The sequence below is a fragment of the Lycorma delicatula genome, chromosome 1, assembly GCF_047948215.1.
Source record: "Lycorma delicatula isolate Av1 chromosome 1, ASM4794821v1, whole genome shotgun sequence".
Lineage (NCBI taxonomy): Eukaryota > Metazoa > Arthropoda > Insecta > Hemiptera > Fulgoridae > Lycorma > Lycorma delicatula.
In genome coordinates this window covers 263450770-263471606 of record NC_134455.1, presented here as the reverse complement: position 1 = coordinate 263471606, position 20837 = coordinate 263450770, and the positions used below count along the sequence as shown (strand labels likewise).

Here is a 20837-nt window from a genome sequence, read left to right as displayed (position 1 = left end):
TATTGAATCTTAGTCACAGAAGTATTGAAAATATTAATCCCTTTCACCACATCATACCTCTGAAAAAAAGATTTTTCATCTATGGTTGCACCAAAAACTAAATGTAGGAATTGTCTTTTATCACTTAAAAACAATTTGCTTTTGGATAGTTCCACATTAGGAGAAACTTAAAGTGAAAAACAATCACAACTATCTCATTAATCTATTATCTTTACATGTGTAAAGATAAATGTAAGTAAAATTTTTTTCTCATGAAATGTTTACATATAAAGTTGTAGGCTAATTTCACAATCCCCCTTTCATATCACTGTGACCCCAGGTTGAGAAACACTGACCTAGAATGAATATGCATTCTTTTGTGCTGTATGCATGATAACTCACATTTACAATTCACTGTCGTCTCAGTAGGCAATGATTACTACATATTTACTGAAATTACCCATCCAACATTATTATGGCCAATTGTTAAGAACCAAGGTTACATAACAATTCCACTGCATCTTTCCTTGCATTCATAATTTAATTTTGTTGCTACACCCATAATTTAGCAATTTTTAGGCATATTTTAACTAAACTCTTTTTTCTTTAACCTGAAAAAACTTTCCAACTGGCACTTAACAATAATAAATGCCAGTTGCTATCTTCCCTAATATAGTAAATTTAATACTAATTTGTTAAATGCATCTTGTTTAACTTGGGTTTTTTCTTGGAAATTGGAATTTTTTAATTCTATAACATTGATTACAATCCTTAAACAGCTATTTGGTTTCTCAACTAAACTCAAAAAACATGTTTTTAATTCTGCCTTTGTATAACCAACAGGCTGCATTATATTCTGACTGAAGTTTCTACTAAAATTAGTTTTGTTTTAATATTCTTTCTGTAATCGTTTATTTTGTGGTTTAGTTTTGTTGGCTCAGCTCTTTCAATTTCAACTTGACCTGAGGATTTGTATTTAAAATATTTTGGATAGAATTAATTTTTTCCTACTAATAACAGTTGCAAATAAAAACAAGATAAATTACAATAGTAAATAGTGTACCTGTCTCAAAATCCAAACCATTGTAGAAAATAAGCCCACAACTGTTAACATGAGATTCTGTAACAAAATTTCATAAGTATTAACAATGTATAAAACTTTGCTAAGGTGTGGAAAGTCTTTGCGAATGTGTGAACTCTTGAGGAATTGAAATAAAAGTTGTAATAGAAGTATTATTAGGAATCAGGATGAATACTAAGGTGAGGAGGGTTACTGAGTCTTATACTTCTAAAATATGAGTGAACCTTGTCACCTCCTTCACCATCCTATACTGACCATAAGTTATGTTCTTTTAGGTCCTGGAGGTTGAGTAGAGGTAAGCAATGTTTGGAAAATATGTGATTTCAAGAACCTGCAAAGGGAAAAATTACATGCAGACAAATTTGATGATCTTGTGAGTCACAGAATATCCCACTCTTCTAGGTGACATGATTAGTAAACAATTTCCTTACAACTGTCAAGGAAGCCCTTGAAGAGTGGCTCACAGCACTAACTAATAGAAATAATGTTTTTTGATTATGAGTACAATGCGGTAATTCAGACTAAAGGAAAAGATTTTTTAGTATGCTAACATGGTATTGTAGATTTACTGTAACTGCATGCCCAACATCTTGTTCAAAGAAATACACTTCTATAATTCTAAATGATGAACTTTACCAGACATCATTTTGACACTGAAGCACCTTATTGTGTAATCTTTGAGAAATTATAATTGACCAAAAATAAAAAGTTTACTTATTTTGTCAATAAGTAAAATCTGTGTCTCATGTGGGTTGTACTGGAAATCTTGAAAAGCATGATTCACAATGCATCAATGACACTCATCAATAGTATAGATTGAATCTAGTGTAGCCAATTCACCTGATTTACTACCACACTTATATATTTAGTTTTTACAAAAGAAGTTTAAAATTTTATTACTTTCATCACAGATATAAACAAAGCTTATGTCAATAAAGTAAAATAGTTTTTATTTATTTAAATGAGATTTATGATTTTGTGTAATTTTAATCTTCATTTAAAATTTAATCTCTAACTTTTAATAAAAGCACAATTTTTTTCATCTTATTTATTTTTGTTGACTTAATTATTTGTATCAATTAAGTAAAAATTAAATTCTCTACAAATTATTAATTCTCAGTCTGTTCATGCCAAACATAAAGAAAAATAAACTTAGAAAAAAGTTTTGTGGACCAAAAAAGAACAATAAAAGTGTTTATTAATATAATTATTTTCCTGAATAATTACAATTTTTCTTATACATATTATATTGTTTGGCTTCATTTAGATTTCACTCTGTCAGTAGTGTAATTATGAACATGTACTAAGTATCTTTAGTCTAATGTTAATGTATCTTTAATCTAATGTCTAATATTTAGACATCACAATTTAATTCAAATATTAGGTTTTCAGTTATTAACTGTTTTTATGTGAGGTATAGTATCACCCAATCTCTGGTAATAAAGTTCAGTATAGTAAAATAATAATTTTTTTTTATACATTAAATTATATAATGTTAACATATCACTGTTACTGCATGGTAATAAAAATCTCTGTTTGTTAATTTTTAGGTCTTCATTTGGAAACGCATTTGAAAGGTGCCATTTCTGCCCACCAACAAGACCTCCAAAGCCTCTACAACTTATTCCCAATCAAAATTCATCTCCTTTAAAGAAAAAATCCAAGAAACCTCCAATGCCTTTACCTACTCCTCAGCAACCTCCCACGTGTTCTTGTTCACATAGAGCTTCTCCTTTACAAAATGTTAATCCTTATGACAATTATGATGTGCCAAAAAATATTACATCTTTGAGAGTAAGTTATTTATTCTTTTTAAACTTTTTATTTTATGTTTTATCTTGGATTTATGAAAAAAGTAGTTAAATGTTTTGATAGAATGTTCTATGCTGTATTATAAGAAAAAAGTTCAATTTAAGAAAAAAATACATTCATGACTGACATTAATACAATTTATTTAGTGTGTATGTTTACACCAGGATTCTCTAGCAAATGAATAAGAATTATGAATTTGATAAATAAATTAAAAATGTACCTTATAATGCTAACTATATTTTTATTTTTCATTGAATTACACTACACTCATTGGTACACTATTACTTCTTCTACAGTAATATCAGTTATTCATGGTTTTTTTAATTTTAAATTTTATATATCATATAGTAATATAATACCTATTACAATTATATAACATTACAATATTTTTATAAACAAAAACCAACTTGAGCAACCCAGCTATAGAATTACAAAATAAATAAAATGACACTTACCTTATTTTTTATTCCAAAAGCACTTTCACGAGATCCCACATCATCAGTTGTATATAAGATATATTTATTTAAAATTACCTATCAAACATAAAAATTTTTTTATTAAAATTAAAATTACAATCATATATACAAAAACCTATGAAGTCAATTAAATAAAATAGCTACATATATATATATATATATATATATATATATATATATATATATATGACGTAATAATTAAAAAATTATTTAAAATAAAAATTAAATTTCTATGAATCATGAGACCTTGCCATTGGTGAGGGGGTTTGAGTGCTCAGTGATACAGAGTAGCTGGACCGAAGGTGCAACCATATCGGAGAGGTATCTGTTGAGAGCCAGACTAATGAATGATTCCTGAACGAGGGCAGCAGCTCTTTCAGTAGTTGTTAGGGGCGTGAGTCAGGATGACTTAAACAGCCATATCAACATCACCCAGTCCTCTGAGTACTGAGCAGCTGAAAGCAATGGAAAACTACAGCTGCTTTTTTTCCAAGAAAATGTGGCTCCCTGCATTTTCATATAGCAATGATGGAGGCGCCTTCCTTGGTAAAATATTTCGGAGGTAAACTAGTCCCCCGTTCGGATCTCCGGGTGGGGACTACTAAGGAAGGGGTCACCAGAAAATTAAAAAATAACATTCTACGAGTCGGAGCGTGGAATGTTAGAAGTTTAAAAAAGGTTGGTAGGCTAGAAAATTTAAAAAGGGAAATGGATAGGATAAATGTGGATGTAGTAGGAATTAGTGAGGTTTGGTGAGAAGAGGAAGGCGACTTTTGGTCAGGTGATTTTAGAATAATTAACTCAGCTTCAAATAATGGGCAGGCAGGAGTAGGTTTCATAATGAACAAGAAGATAGGGAAGAGAGTAGAGTATTTCAAAACGCATAGCGATAGAATCATTGTAATAAGGATAAAATCAAAACCTAAACCGACAACGATTGTTAACGTCTATATGCCTACAAGCACCCATGATGATTATGAGGTAGAGTGTGTATACGAAGAGATTGATGAAGCAATTAAACATAAAAGGAGATGAAAATTTAATAATAGTTGGAGATTGGAATGCAAGCATTGGAAAAGGCAAGGAAGGAAATATAGTGGGTGAATACGGGCTGGGCAAAAGGAATGAAAGAGGGGACCTACTTATAGAGTTTTGCACGAAGTATAATTTAGTAATTGCTAACACCCAATTTAAAAATCATAATAGAAGAATATACACTTGGAAAAAGCCAGGCGATACTGCAAGGTATCAGATAGATTATATCATGGTTAAGCAAAGATTTAGAAATCAACTCATTGACTGCAAAACTTACCCTGGAGCAGACATTGATAGCGACCATAATTTGGTGATAATGAAATGTAGATTGGGGTTTAAAAACCTGAAGAAAAGGTGTCAGATGAATCTGTGGAATTTAGAGAAGCTTGAGGAAGAGGAGGTAAAAAAGATTTTTGAGGAGGACATAGCAAGAGGTCTGAGTAAAAAAGATAAGGTAGAAAATGTAGAAGAAGAATGGGAGAATGTTAAAAAGGAAATTCTTAAATCAGCAGAAGCGAACTTAGGCGGAATAAAGAGAACTGGTAATAAACCTTGGGTTTCAGACGATATATTGCAGCTGATGGATGAACATAGAAAATATAAGAATGCTAGTGATGAAGAAAGTAAAAGGAACTATCGACAATTAAGAAATGCTATAAACAGGAAGTGCAAACTAGCGAAAGAAGAGTGGATTAAAGAAAAGTGTTCAGAAGTGGAAAGAGAAATGAACATTGGTAAAATAGACAGAGCATACAGGAAAGTTAAGGAAAATTTTGGGGTACATAAATTAAAATCTAATAATGTGTTAAACAAAGATGGTACACCAATATATAATATGAAAGGTAAAGTCGATAGACGGGTGGAATATATTGAAGAGTTATACGGAGGAAATGAATAGAAAATGGTGTTATAGAGGAAGAAGAGGAAGTTGAGGAGGATGAAATGGGAGAAACAATACTGAGATCTGAATTTAAGAGAGCATTAAAAGATTTAAATGGCAGAAAGGCTCCTGGAATAGACGGAATACCTGTAGAATTACTGCGCAGTGCAGGTGAGGAAGCGATTGATAGATTATACAAACTGGTGTGTAATATTTATGAAAAAGGGGAAGTTCCGTCAGACTTCAAAAAAAGTGTTATAGTCATGATATTAAAGAAAGCAGGGACAGATAAATGTGAAGAATATAGAACAATTAGTTTAATTAGTCATGCATCAAAAATCTTAACTAGAATTCTATACAGAAGAATTGAGAGGAGAGTGGAAGAAGTGTTAGGAGAAGACCAATTTGGTTTCAGGAAAAGTATAGGGACAAGAGAAGCAATTTTAGGCCTCAGATTAATAGTAGAAGGAAGATTAAAGAAAAACAAACCAATATACTTGGTGTTTATAGACTTAGAAAAGGCATTCGATAACGTTGACTGGAATAAAATGTTCAGCATTTTAGAAAAATTAGGGTTCAAATATAGAGATAGAAGAACAATTGCTAACATGTACAGGAACCAAACAGCAACAGTAATAATCGAAGAACATAAGAAAGAAGCCGTAATAAGAAAGGGAGTCCGACAAGGACGTTCCCTATCTCCGTTACTTTTTAATCTTTACATGGAACTAGCGGTTAATGATGTTAAAGAACAATTTAGATTCGGAGTAACAGTACAAGGTGAAAAGATAAAGATGCTACGATTTGCTGATGATATAGTAGTTCTAGCCGAGAGTAAAAAGGATTTAGAAGAAACAATGAATGGCATAGATGAAGTCCTACGCAAGAACTATTGCATGAAAATAAACAAGAACAAAACAAAAGTAATGAAATGTAGTAGAAATAACAAAGATGGACCACTGAATGTGAAAATAGGAGGAGAAAATATTATGGAGGTAGAAGAATTTTGTTATTTGTGAAGTAGAATTACTAAAGATGGATGAAGCAGGAGCGATATAAAATGCCGAATAGCACAAGCGAAATGAGCCTTCAGTCAGAAATGTAATTTGTTTACATCAAAAATTAATTTAAATTTCAGGAAAAAATTTTTGAAAGTATGTGTTTGGAGTGTCGCTTTATATGGAAGTGAAACTTGAACGATCGGAGTATCTGAGAAGAAAAGATTAGAAGCTTTTGAAATGTGGTGCAATAGGAGAATGTTAAAAATCAGATGGGTGGATAAAGTGACAAACGAAGAGGTATTGCGGCAAATAGATGAAGAAAGAAGCATTTGGAAAAATATAGTTAAAAGAAGAGACAGACTTATAGTCCACATTCTAAGGCATCCTGGAATAGTCGCTTTAATATTGGAAGGACAGGTAGAAGGAAAAAATTGTGTAGACAGGCCACGTTTGGAATATGTAAAACAAATTGTTAGAGATGTAGGATGTAGAGGGTATACTGAAATGAAACGACTAGCACTAGATAGGGAATCTTGGAGAGTTGCATCAAACCAGTCAAATGACTGAAGACAAAAAAAAAAAAAAATTAAATATAAAAATAAAATAAATAGAAAATTTATACTATGTAACCTGGCCAGCCAGTGTTACATTACTGAGTGGATTTGAATTTATATACATTATGATTATATCTACTTTTATCTAAAAATGTGCTGCCATCTGTTGCCCCTTTTATAAGAGTGTCATTTTCATATACTGTCTGAAAACTACTACTACTAGTTTTAAAAGACCTATTATTCAATTAATTCTGTACTTGTGTTGTTCAAGTTGGTCTTTGATTATAAAAATACAATATATTGGTGTAGAGGAATATGGGTCTTACAAATATTGACTTTAGAATAATCAATATTATAATAATATAATAATATATTTTTTTATATCTACATTAATAAAAAGTTATTAGCATTGTTACTAAACATGTTATAGCGTATAAAATATTATTGCTTTGACAAAAAGTATAAAACAATACTCAACATTGTGAAGCAACCTCAGTTTATTTATCAAATTATTCTGCTCCTAAAATACATTTTAATGAAAAACTACCTATTTTGGTGATTTCACATTTTAAAAACCAAAATGCTGGCCTTATTAAATGTTATATTGCTATTACTTCTCTAATTGCCAGTCTAATAGCATTATATTTTATTGTGAGTGAAATAACAACTCATTTACTTAAAACTGTTTTCAACAATTGATTCTTAAAACAAAGTTATGCAATCTGGAAAAATAATTTTGTCAGATTCGAACTCTTCCTTTGAATCTGTTTAATGAAGCTAGAATCAGCTTAGATATTATGGAAGAATTTTACACCATATAATTAGAAATTATTAACATTAAATAAACTATTTAATTTTCATTATTTACTATAAGTCTAGATACATTACACAATGCTACTAAAGTGCTGCAGGACTAACAGGTAGCAATACTTACATCTGATTCTCAAAATTAATACGTTTATTGATTCTGGTTTTCCAATAAAGAATCTAGACATTGTGTTGATGAAAAGGGGAAAAATATAAAACCATACAAAGACTACTAACAAAAGGTTACTCAAATTTAAATCTAGATGATCATTTTATAGTTAATCATATAATCACTACATAATTATAAAAAAGTACAAAAAAAATTATAAATTAAAAACTGATAATGAAGAAATAATTTTTCTGTTTCATCAGTATGTTTAATATTGGTTCCAAGATCCAGCAAAAATTCGAGCATTACCATTGATTTATGTAATTCATTATTAAGTACCATCAGAATAAAAGATTTATTTGTAAAATTCAAACTTCAAATCTTAATACTTCATCTCATCATTGGTGGATAATTTGTGAAATAATTTTTTATTGTGTTTTAGAAACACTTCCAGTAAAGTATATTTTTGGTGTCTGTTTAAATTTCTTAATCTTATGACTAATAATTTTACTGTATTGTTTAATTTTTTTTATTCAATTTATGAAATACATGTTAATTCCTAAAAATTTAACAAAAAGAAGTTTTAAATGCCAAATTGATATGCTTTAAAATGTTCTTGTGTTTTCTATAAGTATAGAGTTCAATTAGATTTCTTTATGAACATGGATTTTATCTGCAAAACTAATTAATTGTATTCAGTGGTCATAATCATCAATTTTTTTATAAGATTATTGTTATAAATTTAGTAAAGACCTTTTCCCTCCTTCATTTATTAAAAACTTATAATATTCACACAACTAATTGATTCTCTTTCAATTGATGGTACACCATTATACTTAAGTAAATTGATATAATTGTGTGGTATAAGCATTTGTAGTTCCGTAAATCATCAGTAATATGTACTTTAAACTTCCATTTCATAAAAACTACATTTACAAGTTAGTAATATTAACTGAGCTGAGCCACTAGTACAAGCATTTTTTTTAAGCAATTAATGCAACAGGTGTATAATTTCAGAGCCCAGTTGACTAATATTGATGCCCAGAGTTTTTGCAAGCTCCCAACTGGTTAGCCATTAATGGGTCAGCCTTGTACTAGTATAGATAATATCAGTCATTATCAACTGAACTAACAAAGTTCATTAGCAGAATGAACTAAATAAAGCTACCAAGCTTTGTTTCTAATTGTTATACATTCTCATTAAGCATACACTGAAATCCTGATTCAGTAATTGATCGCTGATTCTGTAATTGTTTATTTTTTTTTAACTTTTTATAATAGTTTTTTATTTTTTTTATAATTGTTGTGTATTTTACTATTCCACGTACTGCATTGCCAGTTGTAATTAATATTTACATTAATCTAGTTCTTATTCAGAATCATGGTTTTCCCAGATTCTTCCATACAAATACTGAAGCCTTTACTTTTGTTGCAGCATATTCACACCTATCCGTTCCTGCTATGATCTATAAAATGTAACTGATTTAATTAGTACTCAGATATTTATTTATAATGAGGACAATGAAAAATCAGATGAAATAGTATGGAAATAGAAATAAATAGAATAAGTACTTATTAATATCTTATGAAGTATGCCCAAAATAAATGGAAATATACCAATTTTCAAGAATATTTTTCTAACATTTGAGTAGATCTTAATTTACCTTTTTTATGGGGTTTGCTTGTAACATAAAACTATCTTACTTTTTTGTTTATTCTTCCCTTAATTTTTATCTTACTCATCAGCAAAATTGTTATTATAGGAAAATCTATAAATGATAAATCAGCACACCAACAAAAATCAATAATTTTTCATCCTGAGGCTTCATAGCTGTTTTGTATTGTATAAACTGAGATCATAGAAGATCCAGCAATGAAAGGAAAATGCTCCAATATAATAAACTGATCTTTATGGTTGTTGTAAATTTATTATTAACGATGCATAATTTTTCATTTTATATTTAATTAGTATTGTTAGCTTAGTTCTGATTGGGTGTATGATGTATATCATATTGTTACATTTTTATGAATTTTACACATATATTCACCGTTGTCATTTTCTATACACAGTTGGCTTTGTATATTTCTAATTTCTTATTAATTAATTTTATGTTAAAGGATGAATATGAATCTGAAGAGTACTATGATACTCCTAAAAATATTAAAGAAAATCTTGGAACAACAGACTGTTACAGTAACTACGACATTCTTCCTTCAGCTACTGTACCAGTACATACACCTTCAATACACACCAGGTTAGTCTTCCAAAATTAATATCTTAACTAGGATAATTGAAAATTTCAGGTAAAATATAAATAAAACAATAACTGCTACTCAGCACGTGAACTGTCCAACTTATCAGTCTAAGGCTCATTACTGAAAGCAGTACCTTAACAGCATATGACAGATTGGAATCATCACAGTTGAGAAAAAATCATGGAACCATTTTCTATTTGCAATCTTCTAATTCCATAATTTCTGTATTTGATTTAACAATCTATATAATCTCATCACAAAACAAAACAATTTGTTTTCTCACATTAATTTGTTTGTGATTTTATGACTATTCATTTAAAAAATAAACATAACTTAAATAATTTATAATAATAGTAGAAATAACTTACATTGTTTGATTCCAATAAATTCAAAAATTTGAATGACTTTCAAGTATAATCATTATTTGCATAGATTTAAACCAAAAACATAATATAACAGATCAGGTTTTCTTTTTCTGCTAATGTTACATTATTTTTTTTTTTTTTATTTGTTATTGGAAACCTTGTAACTCAGAAGTTAAATTGTGAACATCACTGCGTCAAGTTTATGCAGCTTAGAAGGAAAGAAGATTTATAAATTATCTTTATCTGAATCACAAAGTAAAGGTAAGAATTGGAAATGTTTGACAAATGTTTTACTTAAAATTTATGAAAAACACTGAATAAAATTTTCGCAGAGTTTAGAGATTATAACCACTTAAAATTTTGTCTGAAGGTTTCAGACTTTATTAGGTCGTAAATTAAATGTTTTTGATCATCAGGTTTTATGAGCATCTTATTAATATGATAATTGCTAAAACTATTTTACCAGTTGTCACAGAAATATAAATAATGATGTTTGTTAAATTGTTTTAAGTCCTAAATCCCTTATGCAAAAAAAATAACTGAACCTTTACTAATATACCCAAAATATGTTGGAAATTGTAGATGTGTGCAGTGTTTAGAACAGCCTATTCAAAAAATAAGATATCGTAAAATTTGGTACTTTTATTATTAGCTGAAGTTCCAAAATATTTTTTTTATATATAAAAATAAACATTTTTATTAAAAAAACTAGCTTTAAAATTAAGTTTGCATCAAACTTATATGAAGTCATACTGCTGAGCTGTGTGATTCTAAAGCCAGACTTCATCTTTCATTGAAAAGGATATAGGTCATATTTTTTACTTATCAGTACATTCTTCAGATTAAAGAATAATGTAGTATGTTTATATTACTCACAATACCTTCATTTCAGAAATGCTGTTGAATCTGAGGAGTGGAGACCAGTGGTTTGTCCATGTCAAAGAATGTTTGGTTGGGCTGAAAACTGGATGATTTTACCATATTGCAGACGTGGCAATGGCATTGAAAATACTTCTCTTTCATTCCATAAGGTAAAAGCTTTTTATTGAGTAAAGAAATATTATAATTGTTGTTTAACCAATCAGTGATGTTTTCTCAATAACCCTTAAATTAATTTTCTACTTGACTTATGTTTATCTTCGGCTATCTGGTTTATCTTTTAAATTCAAAGAAAATTGCACATTCTATTCTCAATTATTCTATAATCTTCACAGAGAAATAGGAATCATTTATCATCATTAATGTTGTATTATTAAAAGAAAAGTCTTATTACATATGAAATTATTTTTATTAATGAAACACCTGAAATTCAACACAACAGAAGATGAAATTATTTAACTTGAGGCAAAACTATTAAAAACATAAATTCCTAATGATAATGGTAATTTTTTCATAGCAATGCTATTCACTATAAATAATATTTCTTGTAATTTGAATTCATGAATTATAAATTTTAATTTAAAAACTTACTTGCCAGTTTAGAATTGAGAATTAAACCTCTTAAATTTTGAACTGTAACAAACTTTAACTTAAATATAATGTTAAGTTCATAATTTTAATTTTTTTATAATTAATACAGAATGATCATAAAGTCGCACAACCAAAATTTTTCTGCTTTGTAGGAATGACAGTTAAATTTGTAAGATATTTTTATTATGGTAATTTTTTTGTATGACTGAATAGTGTATACCAGTACTGCGAGATCATGTTTCATAAACCACCGGGTTGGTCTAGTGGTTTGGCGTCCTCCCAAATTAGCTGATTTGGAACTCGAGAGTTCCAGCATTCAAGTCGTAGTAAAATCAGTTATTTTTACATGGATTTGAATGCTAGATTGTGGATACCGATGTTCTTTGGGGGTTGGGTTTCAATTAACCACACATCTCAGGAATGGTCGAATTGAGATTGTACAAGACTACACTTTATTTACACTCATACATATCATCCTTATTCATCCTCTGAAGTATTATCTGAAAGTTAATTGCTGGAGGCTAAACAGGAAAAAGAAAGAAAGAAAGAAAGATCACGCCTCCAGGCAACAGTGGGTGTGGCACCAAGCACTTTATTTAGACTGAGCAGCAATGTGACTATTATGCAAGAACAGCTGTCATTATTATTGTGAGTTACTGTGAATTGAAATCATACGCAAAGTGTCAAGATTTTTTGAATGCTTTTCCAGATGATAATGTGCCAAACAAATACATTATATGTTATTTGTTAAGTCGTTTTCAGGACACAAGTAGGGTGCATGACCATAAGCGTACTGGCCTTCCATGTAATTTAATTGACGACAATCTGCAGATGATAAATGAAACACTCCTTCATTCTCCAAAAAAATCTCTTCAAAAACTTTCCAGCCAGATTGGGCTATCTTATGGAAGTGTTCAAGTTTAAAATGACATCCATGCCAGATTAACGTAAGTCATCAGCTCCATGAACCAGATAAGGAATGCAGTATTGTTAGTGGTTTAGAAGTTTCATTCAAAATTATATATCTGTTCTAGACAAGGTTTTTTTCAGCACTGGAACTTGGTTTCATCTTAGCAGATATGTTAACAGTCAAAATTGCAGAATATGGTCTTAAGAAAACCCACATGTGCTTCATGAACTGCCATTACACTCACAAAAAATTAGGGTGTGATGTGAAGTATCTCGTCAGAGAATTGTTGGGCCTATCTTTTTTTCGGAGCCCATCACAACTGAACGGTATCAAGAAATAATCATGCAGTATATAGCTTTGCTACATGCTAATGATGTGATTGCTGGCTACAACAAGATGGAGAAAATGCACACATGATGATCAGTAGTATTCAGTTTCTTCGATGATCAGCTAATTTCTCATGGTCTATGGCCTCCTTGTTCACCAGATCTAAGTCCTTCTGTTTTTAATTTGTGCAGCTTTTTGAAAGATAATGTGTACTCAAACAACCCACATACACTTGATGAACCTAAACAAAATATTGAGAACTGTATATCAAGTATCAATGCTGCTATACTGAAAAAGGTCGCATACAATGTAAGAAAATGTGTTGATGCATGCATTGAAGGAAGGAAGGAAGAAGGTCACCTTTAGGGTAGATCATCTCACCTATATCACTAATAGAAAAAAATATATATAATTTATTCAAATTGTTGATCAGTTACACACCAGACAAAGTTTTTAAATTGCACTGTTTTGTTCAATCCTACCCAGAAACTGAAAACTCTAACAATTTATAAAATGCCTTCTCTTATTCAAGACTAAATTTCAACAAATGAATTTTTTTTATTTTGGTGCTATCTAATTTAAATAAAAATTATTGCATCAATTTTGAGAGTCAACCAGATTAATTTATACTCATACTCTATATTAATTTAACACTTTTTACTTTCCCTTCTAGACAGCGCTCTAGCAGAGCTATAGCTCGAAGGAAAAGTGTTGTAATTGGTCCAATTTGGGCATATGCAGTTTTCACCAGATCCTGACATTTTAACAGCTAAGGAACCCAAAAAACCAGATGGAAATTTTCCAGATGTTAATGTTCATATTTACGTGTGTTTGGTGTTGGTCTCTAAATCAACTTATATTTCCAGAACTACAGGACAAATTTTGACCAAACTTTTTCAAATTACTTCTATATATGGGACATTGATGTCATTAAATTTTCAACTTAAAAAAGGTCAGTGGGTGCAGCTGTAGAGCAAAGTCACCCTCAGTGTCTTGAGATTTTGCCTAATTAAGGTAATATTTTTCTAAGAAACATTTATTAGCAATTAAAAAATAATATTATGTGTAAAAAAAATTGCAAAATCGCACCTCTACCCAAAAAAATTCTCTAATATACTGCTATGTTTTGACGACACAGGTGAGTGTAGAATTAAATAAGTAAATAATATTTAAAGTGTAAAAAAGTAAGTCGGTCTGGTTGGGTGTCAAACTTGATCACCGGGTTTACTCAGTACCTGGAACGTTAAGCCTTGCGGCTACCAATCTGCCTACTACACAAGAAAAATTTGTTCTATGTAATTTGTAAAATTACATTAGTTTAGTTAACATCAACCATCACTGCTAGTAACACCACACCTGCACAAATTAAATACGGTATGCGCATACGCTTTAGTTAGAACCATTGAATGAAATAAACGAAAAAATATTATATTTAAATAAAATGATAAATATTAAAATTAACTTGTGTGTGTGTGTGTGTTGTGCAAAGGAAACAACCCACAGTTGTAGGACTTTCCTGAAACGCGGCTTTAGTCGCACGACAGGAAAGTCCCACAACTGTGTTGTCAGCTTTTGTTCAAGCATTACTGTTATGTATACTTTTTATTGCATTATTTATTATCCTCTCAAGTATAGTCAGAAATGACTAGTAGTTCTCTTGTGTAAAAACATTTTGTTTTCATTTCATATCAACATTTATTATATTCGATCCTCTTAATAAATAAACAAAAAAAAATTATACAAAAACAAGTGTAAGAAAAGCAGTTGTAAACCATTTTTTGGTAAATGTGTTGTAAACCTTTTCTTTGGTGACCACTTGATAATTAAAGCAATAACATTTTATTAGTAACAATACACTCATAGTAGTTCAATTCATAACATAAAAGTTAGCGTTCTTATTGTTTAATAGTACTATATTTCATAATAATACTTATCCACAATATCTAAAATGAATTTAGTTTTTCAAACTTTTTGAATATTCATTGTTTACTGTGGACCACATCAAACAAAACATTCTATACAAGTAGTTAATGCTAATATTTCATAATGTTTAATAGTATGATTAAATGACAGTTATAAACTTATCAATTACTTATGGTTGCATAAATTAATAGGATCCAGCTGAGATACAGATAATGGGAGTTTTAAAAAGGATGTAACCCCTTTGTTTGACAACATGAATTTATTACAATAATATTAACTGCATTACATTACATTTGCAGCCACTTTTCGCAATGTTTCGCTCAATAATGTTTGAAATCTCACTTTCAATGTTAGCCTTCAATTCGTCAAGTGTATGAGGATTGTTTTTAAAAACTACACTTTTTAAATACCCTCAAGAGAAAAAGTGCTGGTATAAGATCTGGGGATCTTGGAGGTCACAACCCTTTTGATATCAAACGATGGCCAGAAAATTCTCATAACATATCCAGTGTTTCATTAGCAGTATATATGTTGCATTATCCTGCTGGAATCAACATTCTCATTTGTGTAAATCTAACAAGGCAATAAACTATTCGATTAAGTTGCGATAAACCACACCATCTACAGATTTGTCAAAAAATAAAGGTCATATTACATGACGCTGGGAGATCGCACACCAAACACCAATTTTACATGTGTGTAATGGTCATTCATGAAACGCGTGAAGATTTTCAGTCCTTCATATTCAGCAGTTCTAGCTCTTAATGTAGCCATCCAAGTGAACCATGCCTCGTCACTGAAATAAACACGATCCAAAATTTCAATACTGTTGTCAACAAGAGAGCAAAACCAACAACAATGCTGTAAACGTTTTCCATGGTCTACTTCTCAGCTCTTGAACAACACCGATGCGATAAGCATGCAGTTATAATTTTTTAGTAGCCCTGAAAGCTGTATATAGTGAAAGTCCAGCCTGTGAAGATAACTTTCTGAGCGATTTTCTGTGTGAAAGTCAAACGTTCTTTCACATCCTCCAGAAATTCTATTGTTAACAGTGAGGGTCGACCTGAGTATTTCCGATCATGTACACTCCCACTCTCACAAAATTTATTAATCTAACGCGATATTGTCAACTTATTAGGAATTGGAGAATTGGGAAATTTTATCCAAAACTTGTCTTTCACTCATTCGTAAGATTTATACACGCAATAAGTGTCAATAATGAACACACATTCATGTCTGGAAAATGACACAGTTAATATAATAAAGATGAATTTATGCTGGTGCATAAGAAGGGCATTTCAACTGTTACAATCTGCTAACCTTGACTACAGTGTTGCCAACTGAAATGTAGGAAGAAATAAAATTTACCTATGCATGAATTCTACCTTCTTAATCTTAGGGCTGTGTCCTTTTTAAAACACCAGTTATAATACACCAACAAAACTTAGCAATAATTATAAACATGTTAGAGTTTGTGACAGATATGAATTGAATTGTATTTAAAAGCTGTAAAGAGGTGTTAATAACTGCATTAAAAAATGGTAGTGAAAAATGGTAGCACCCATACAATGATTTTATCTTATTTTTTTAAAATATACCTTCCAAAAATCTAATTAAAATAAGAATTTTAATGTATCTCCAAGCATTAAAAGCGAAAAAATTTCTATTAAGTTAATATTACAGTGAATAATTTTATTTATTGTACACAAATTGTGTATGTTATAATTTTTCAGGTAAAACTGGATGGTGAAGGAAAAATGCCAGTCGTGAATTCAAGTGGTGAGATAGCAATTTATGCTACAGTTGACAAATTAAAGAAAGCTCGTGACAAGGAAGAAAGATTAGGAATGATAAACTCAAACCCCAATCATACTCCTGTTAATGTATCTCAAATTGCACAAAAAAGAACAGAGGAAATTATTGAAGGAGCTTCAAATTATGTTAATGTTGAATCTAGTGAAATATCAGATCAAGATCAAAATATTTCAGTACAAAGCATTTCTGAAAATTCTATTGCCATAAATTATGCAAATATGGATTTTGCTCAATCTTTAGAATATTATGAAAATGCCAGAGACCTTGTAAGTAGAGCTGGAATCAAACAAATCAGTAGTATCCCTAGTCTTACAGGGGATAATAAACACAATGAACAATTTTCTGTTGATAAAAGTGGAATTAAGTACTGTAATAAATGTGGTCACCCTTGTAAGCTATTAGATGACCTCAGTAACTTGCCAGACAATGAGACTGATAAAAAACCAGCTGTCCAAGATGATTATCTTATGATGGAACCTGCAAAAGTGAGATCTTCTGAAAAATGTTCAGAGCAAAATTCATTTTGCAGTTCATCTGCATCTGGTAGAGGTATTAATTTTCCTGGTTATTTACCCATGTCCCCTATACCTGTAGGCAGCACAGTACAAACTGTTGTAAAACAAGATTTAATAAAACATCATTTCAATCAAGAAGTAGGACTCCTCGTAGAAAAAGCAGCTAGTGTGCCAAGCTTAGTAGTCTCTTCATTAAATCGCTCTCGAAAACGCTCTGATTCTGAATTTATTCGTGTTCCAGGATCTGCTATGTTAGGTGTTAATCAGCCATTATCAACAGCAGCCAGTCCTTATCTTAGAAGACACTTAATAAATTGCTCCACAGATTCCAAAGATGACACTAGATCGTGTAATTCTTATACTAGGAAACGATCAAGTTCTGCTGACTCAACAAGATATATAGACAATTTAGAATCTATTACTGAAAGAACAGTTTCTTCTTCTTCTTCAACACAAATTAACCACTCTGATAATAGTAAAAATACATCCATTGATTCATTGTCTAGTCAGACAATTAGTCTTAAAAGGGTAGAAGATAGTTGTAATGATAATGAAAATAGTGCTTGTAATTCTGGTGTAGTAGAAAGTGAAGTCAGGGAAAGTGAAGCCAGTGTTAAGGAGGAATTAGTGGGTAATGATAGTGATAGCATGAAAAGTGATTCTTTACGGACTTTAATGCAAGAATGTTACCAGCAGGGGCCTTCAACTCCAGTACACATAAGAAGATCATCCAGTATACCATGTAAGTCAGGACATAATCGTGATTCATCAAGTTCTAATGACTCTGGTGTTTCAATAGCATCTTTAAAACATCGAGGTGCTGATTTTGCAGAATTTGAACTTCCATTAACAACTTCAAAATCTGCTAGAAGACATCATGCAGCAATAACTCAGCGTCTGTATTTTAGTAATCATGGTAACTGCCTTCATGCTTCTCTACCGAGAAGATCAAAATCTTCTGACCCTCTGCAAGAACTTACTTTCCAGTTCCAAAAAATTCCAATTCCAGCAAAATCTTCATCTGCTGAAGCAGAAGTACCTGTCTATTCAACTAAAAGGGATGCACTGAGAGGTAATTTTTATTAAAAAAAATATCATTGTAAAAATTAATACTAGTACAGTGATGGAGAATATTTTACTTTTTAAATTTAGTTATTACCTTACATCACTTTAAAATCAATAACCAATAATTATTTATAATTATCATAAATTTTTTAATAAGAAAGCGAAATTTGCATTATGATTCAAAAAAACAAATTCAGCAGTGAAGTTTTCGCCGTTTATTAAAAGATCCAAAAAATATTAAATATTTTTTGGATTATTTTTTGAATATTTTTTAACATTTTATAAAATGTTTAATATTACTTAAACATGATGGGTCTCACGAATAGAGTCACAAATGAAAGTAAGCCCCAACAAAACATCTATGTATTTCCTAATTCAGTACTGTTTGCAAAACTGTTCCATGAGCACGTAACAGAATGGTCTCTCATAAAACAGTTCTTTACCTCACTCATTTCTTAAAACAAACCCATTACCCTCAATCACTATTATGTTGATGGTATCTTCTGCTTACTGAGTTAGAGACTACATAGTAATTTGTTCTTAATTAAGTATTGTTATAATACATTATTATGTTATTAGATATTCAGACTAATACCACTAATATACAAAATAAAACTTTAATGCTTCTCTAAGTGTGGTAACTTTCTCTGCATTTTTTTTTGCGTAGATTACAGATCTACGCAAAAAACAATGCTCTTTATATCACCCTTAAGTTTAATAGAAATAGCACATTAAACATTAATAAAAGTTAATATAACTAATATTATTGGATGTCATATATTTGCATTGCCAAACCTCTTTGCAGATGTGCTCCTTTTATAGGTAGGCTCAGATACATTTTAAATAAAAGTCCAACAGCAACCAGCTAGCTTATTAACACTCAATTTGTCATTGTAATGGTTTTCTAACATTGAAATATCTTGATGGAAATGTTCACCTTGTTCATCACTTACTGCCCCAAGGTTTGGAGAGAAGAAATCCAGGTGTGATTGCAGGAAAATTTGTACAAGTGTTTTTAAACACTGTCCAAGCAGTGAGTTCATCAGTCAATACAGAGTTAAATATTTCATCTCTGATCAGTTCCCTTATTTGTGAGCCAACAAAAATTCCTTCTTTAATCTTTACTTCACTTACTTTTGGAAACTTGTGCCTTATGTTCAAGAATCCTTGACTGTCCTTCATAGCTTTTATAAAATTTTTCATTAATCCCAGTTAATATGAAGGGGCACTAAAAATATTCCTTCCAGATTAACTAAAGGATCATGAATAATGTTTTTCACCAGGAGTGAAGTTCTCATGTTTCTTCCACTGTTTTACTACATAATAATCATCCTTAGCTCAGGACATGAATAAAATGACAATATTTTATATACTCTAATTGCAAGTCTAACAAAAGAGCTATTAGTTGTAAATCTTCACATATGTTTTAATTATGTTTTTTCTAATTTATTTTTTCAATAAGTCTGAGTTTTCATAACATATGTTTCTTTCATATTTATTCCATAATAGATTTATATGAAGGATATTTACTACTATTGTGAAACAGATAATCTTTTGAAGCTATAATTGTAAGAATCAATGAAAAAGCACCGCTCCTCAGGTTCATAAACTCACCCTAATTGTAACATAAGCTCATCAAAATTTGGACACAAACTAAGTAATTTTCTTCAGCATATTATTGAAAAAAATCTTTCTGCTGGCTTTGACAGCCCAAGACTTTATACTTTTTTTAAGTAAATTTCAACCTTGCAAATTTGAGGCAAAAAGTTCAGCTTGATTTTTTGATAAGTGCTAATTTCTTACAGATTCATTTAGCCTTGTGATATAAGATTTTAGCTTATTGAATTGTAATTCAAAATTTGAATCCCTTATCTTCTTTTATAATGCCCACTTTTTTTCATCACTATTTTCATGAAACCAGTTTTCAGGAACCTTGAGAACTGAAATGGATTCACTGTGAGGTACAGGTCTATGTACAGATGGCAATGAAGGATAGAATACAGTGTGTTTAAGCTTTTTTTAAATTCAAAAAACATTATTTAAACAGTGATAACAATCAATTTAGAGATCTTTTGGTTCATACCAAACCATAGGGACACCAAGTGGAAAGGCCTTTAATGTGCCTTTTACCCATACTGTAAGTTGACTGCACAGTTACTATTTATTACATAAGGAGCCTGATCACTGATTTTACAAAGACCATTTTGTATGCTTTTTTAATTAAAGGTGTAATATTTTTTCTTATGTGATTATATAGTGGTGAACTGAGCACAAACATAATAAAAACTGACTGATCATTTACAACTTATGAGGCACTGTCAGACTTCACTGTTCTCTCACTAAAACAGTTATCAGGCTGACTGAAGAGATTATATTATTAAGAGCAGTACACTAATAAACCTAACAGGCTTTATATTGTTTTGAATTTAAAGACATGATGAATCTTGTACATGT

General features: G+C 30.4%; 1 protein-coding gene across 1 annotated transcript in view; it reads left to right on the top strand.

Moving 5' to 3' along the window:
- Nucleotides 1–20837, top strand: part of LOC142317819 (uncharacterized) — a 160965-nt gene that overhangs the window by 131783 nt on the left and 8345 nt on the right. Inside the window, exons 9-12 of the mRNA XM_075354368.1 lie at nt 2611–2827; nt 9853–9989; nt 11248–11386; nt 16722–18390. Of these exons, the coding sequence (XP_075210483.1) occupies nt 2611–2827; nt 9853–9989; nt 11248–11386; nt 16722–18390 (2162 nt within the window). The remainder of the gene's footprint in view (nt 1–2610; nt 2828–9852; nt 9990–11247; nt 11387–16721; nt 18391–20837) is intronic.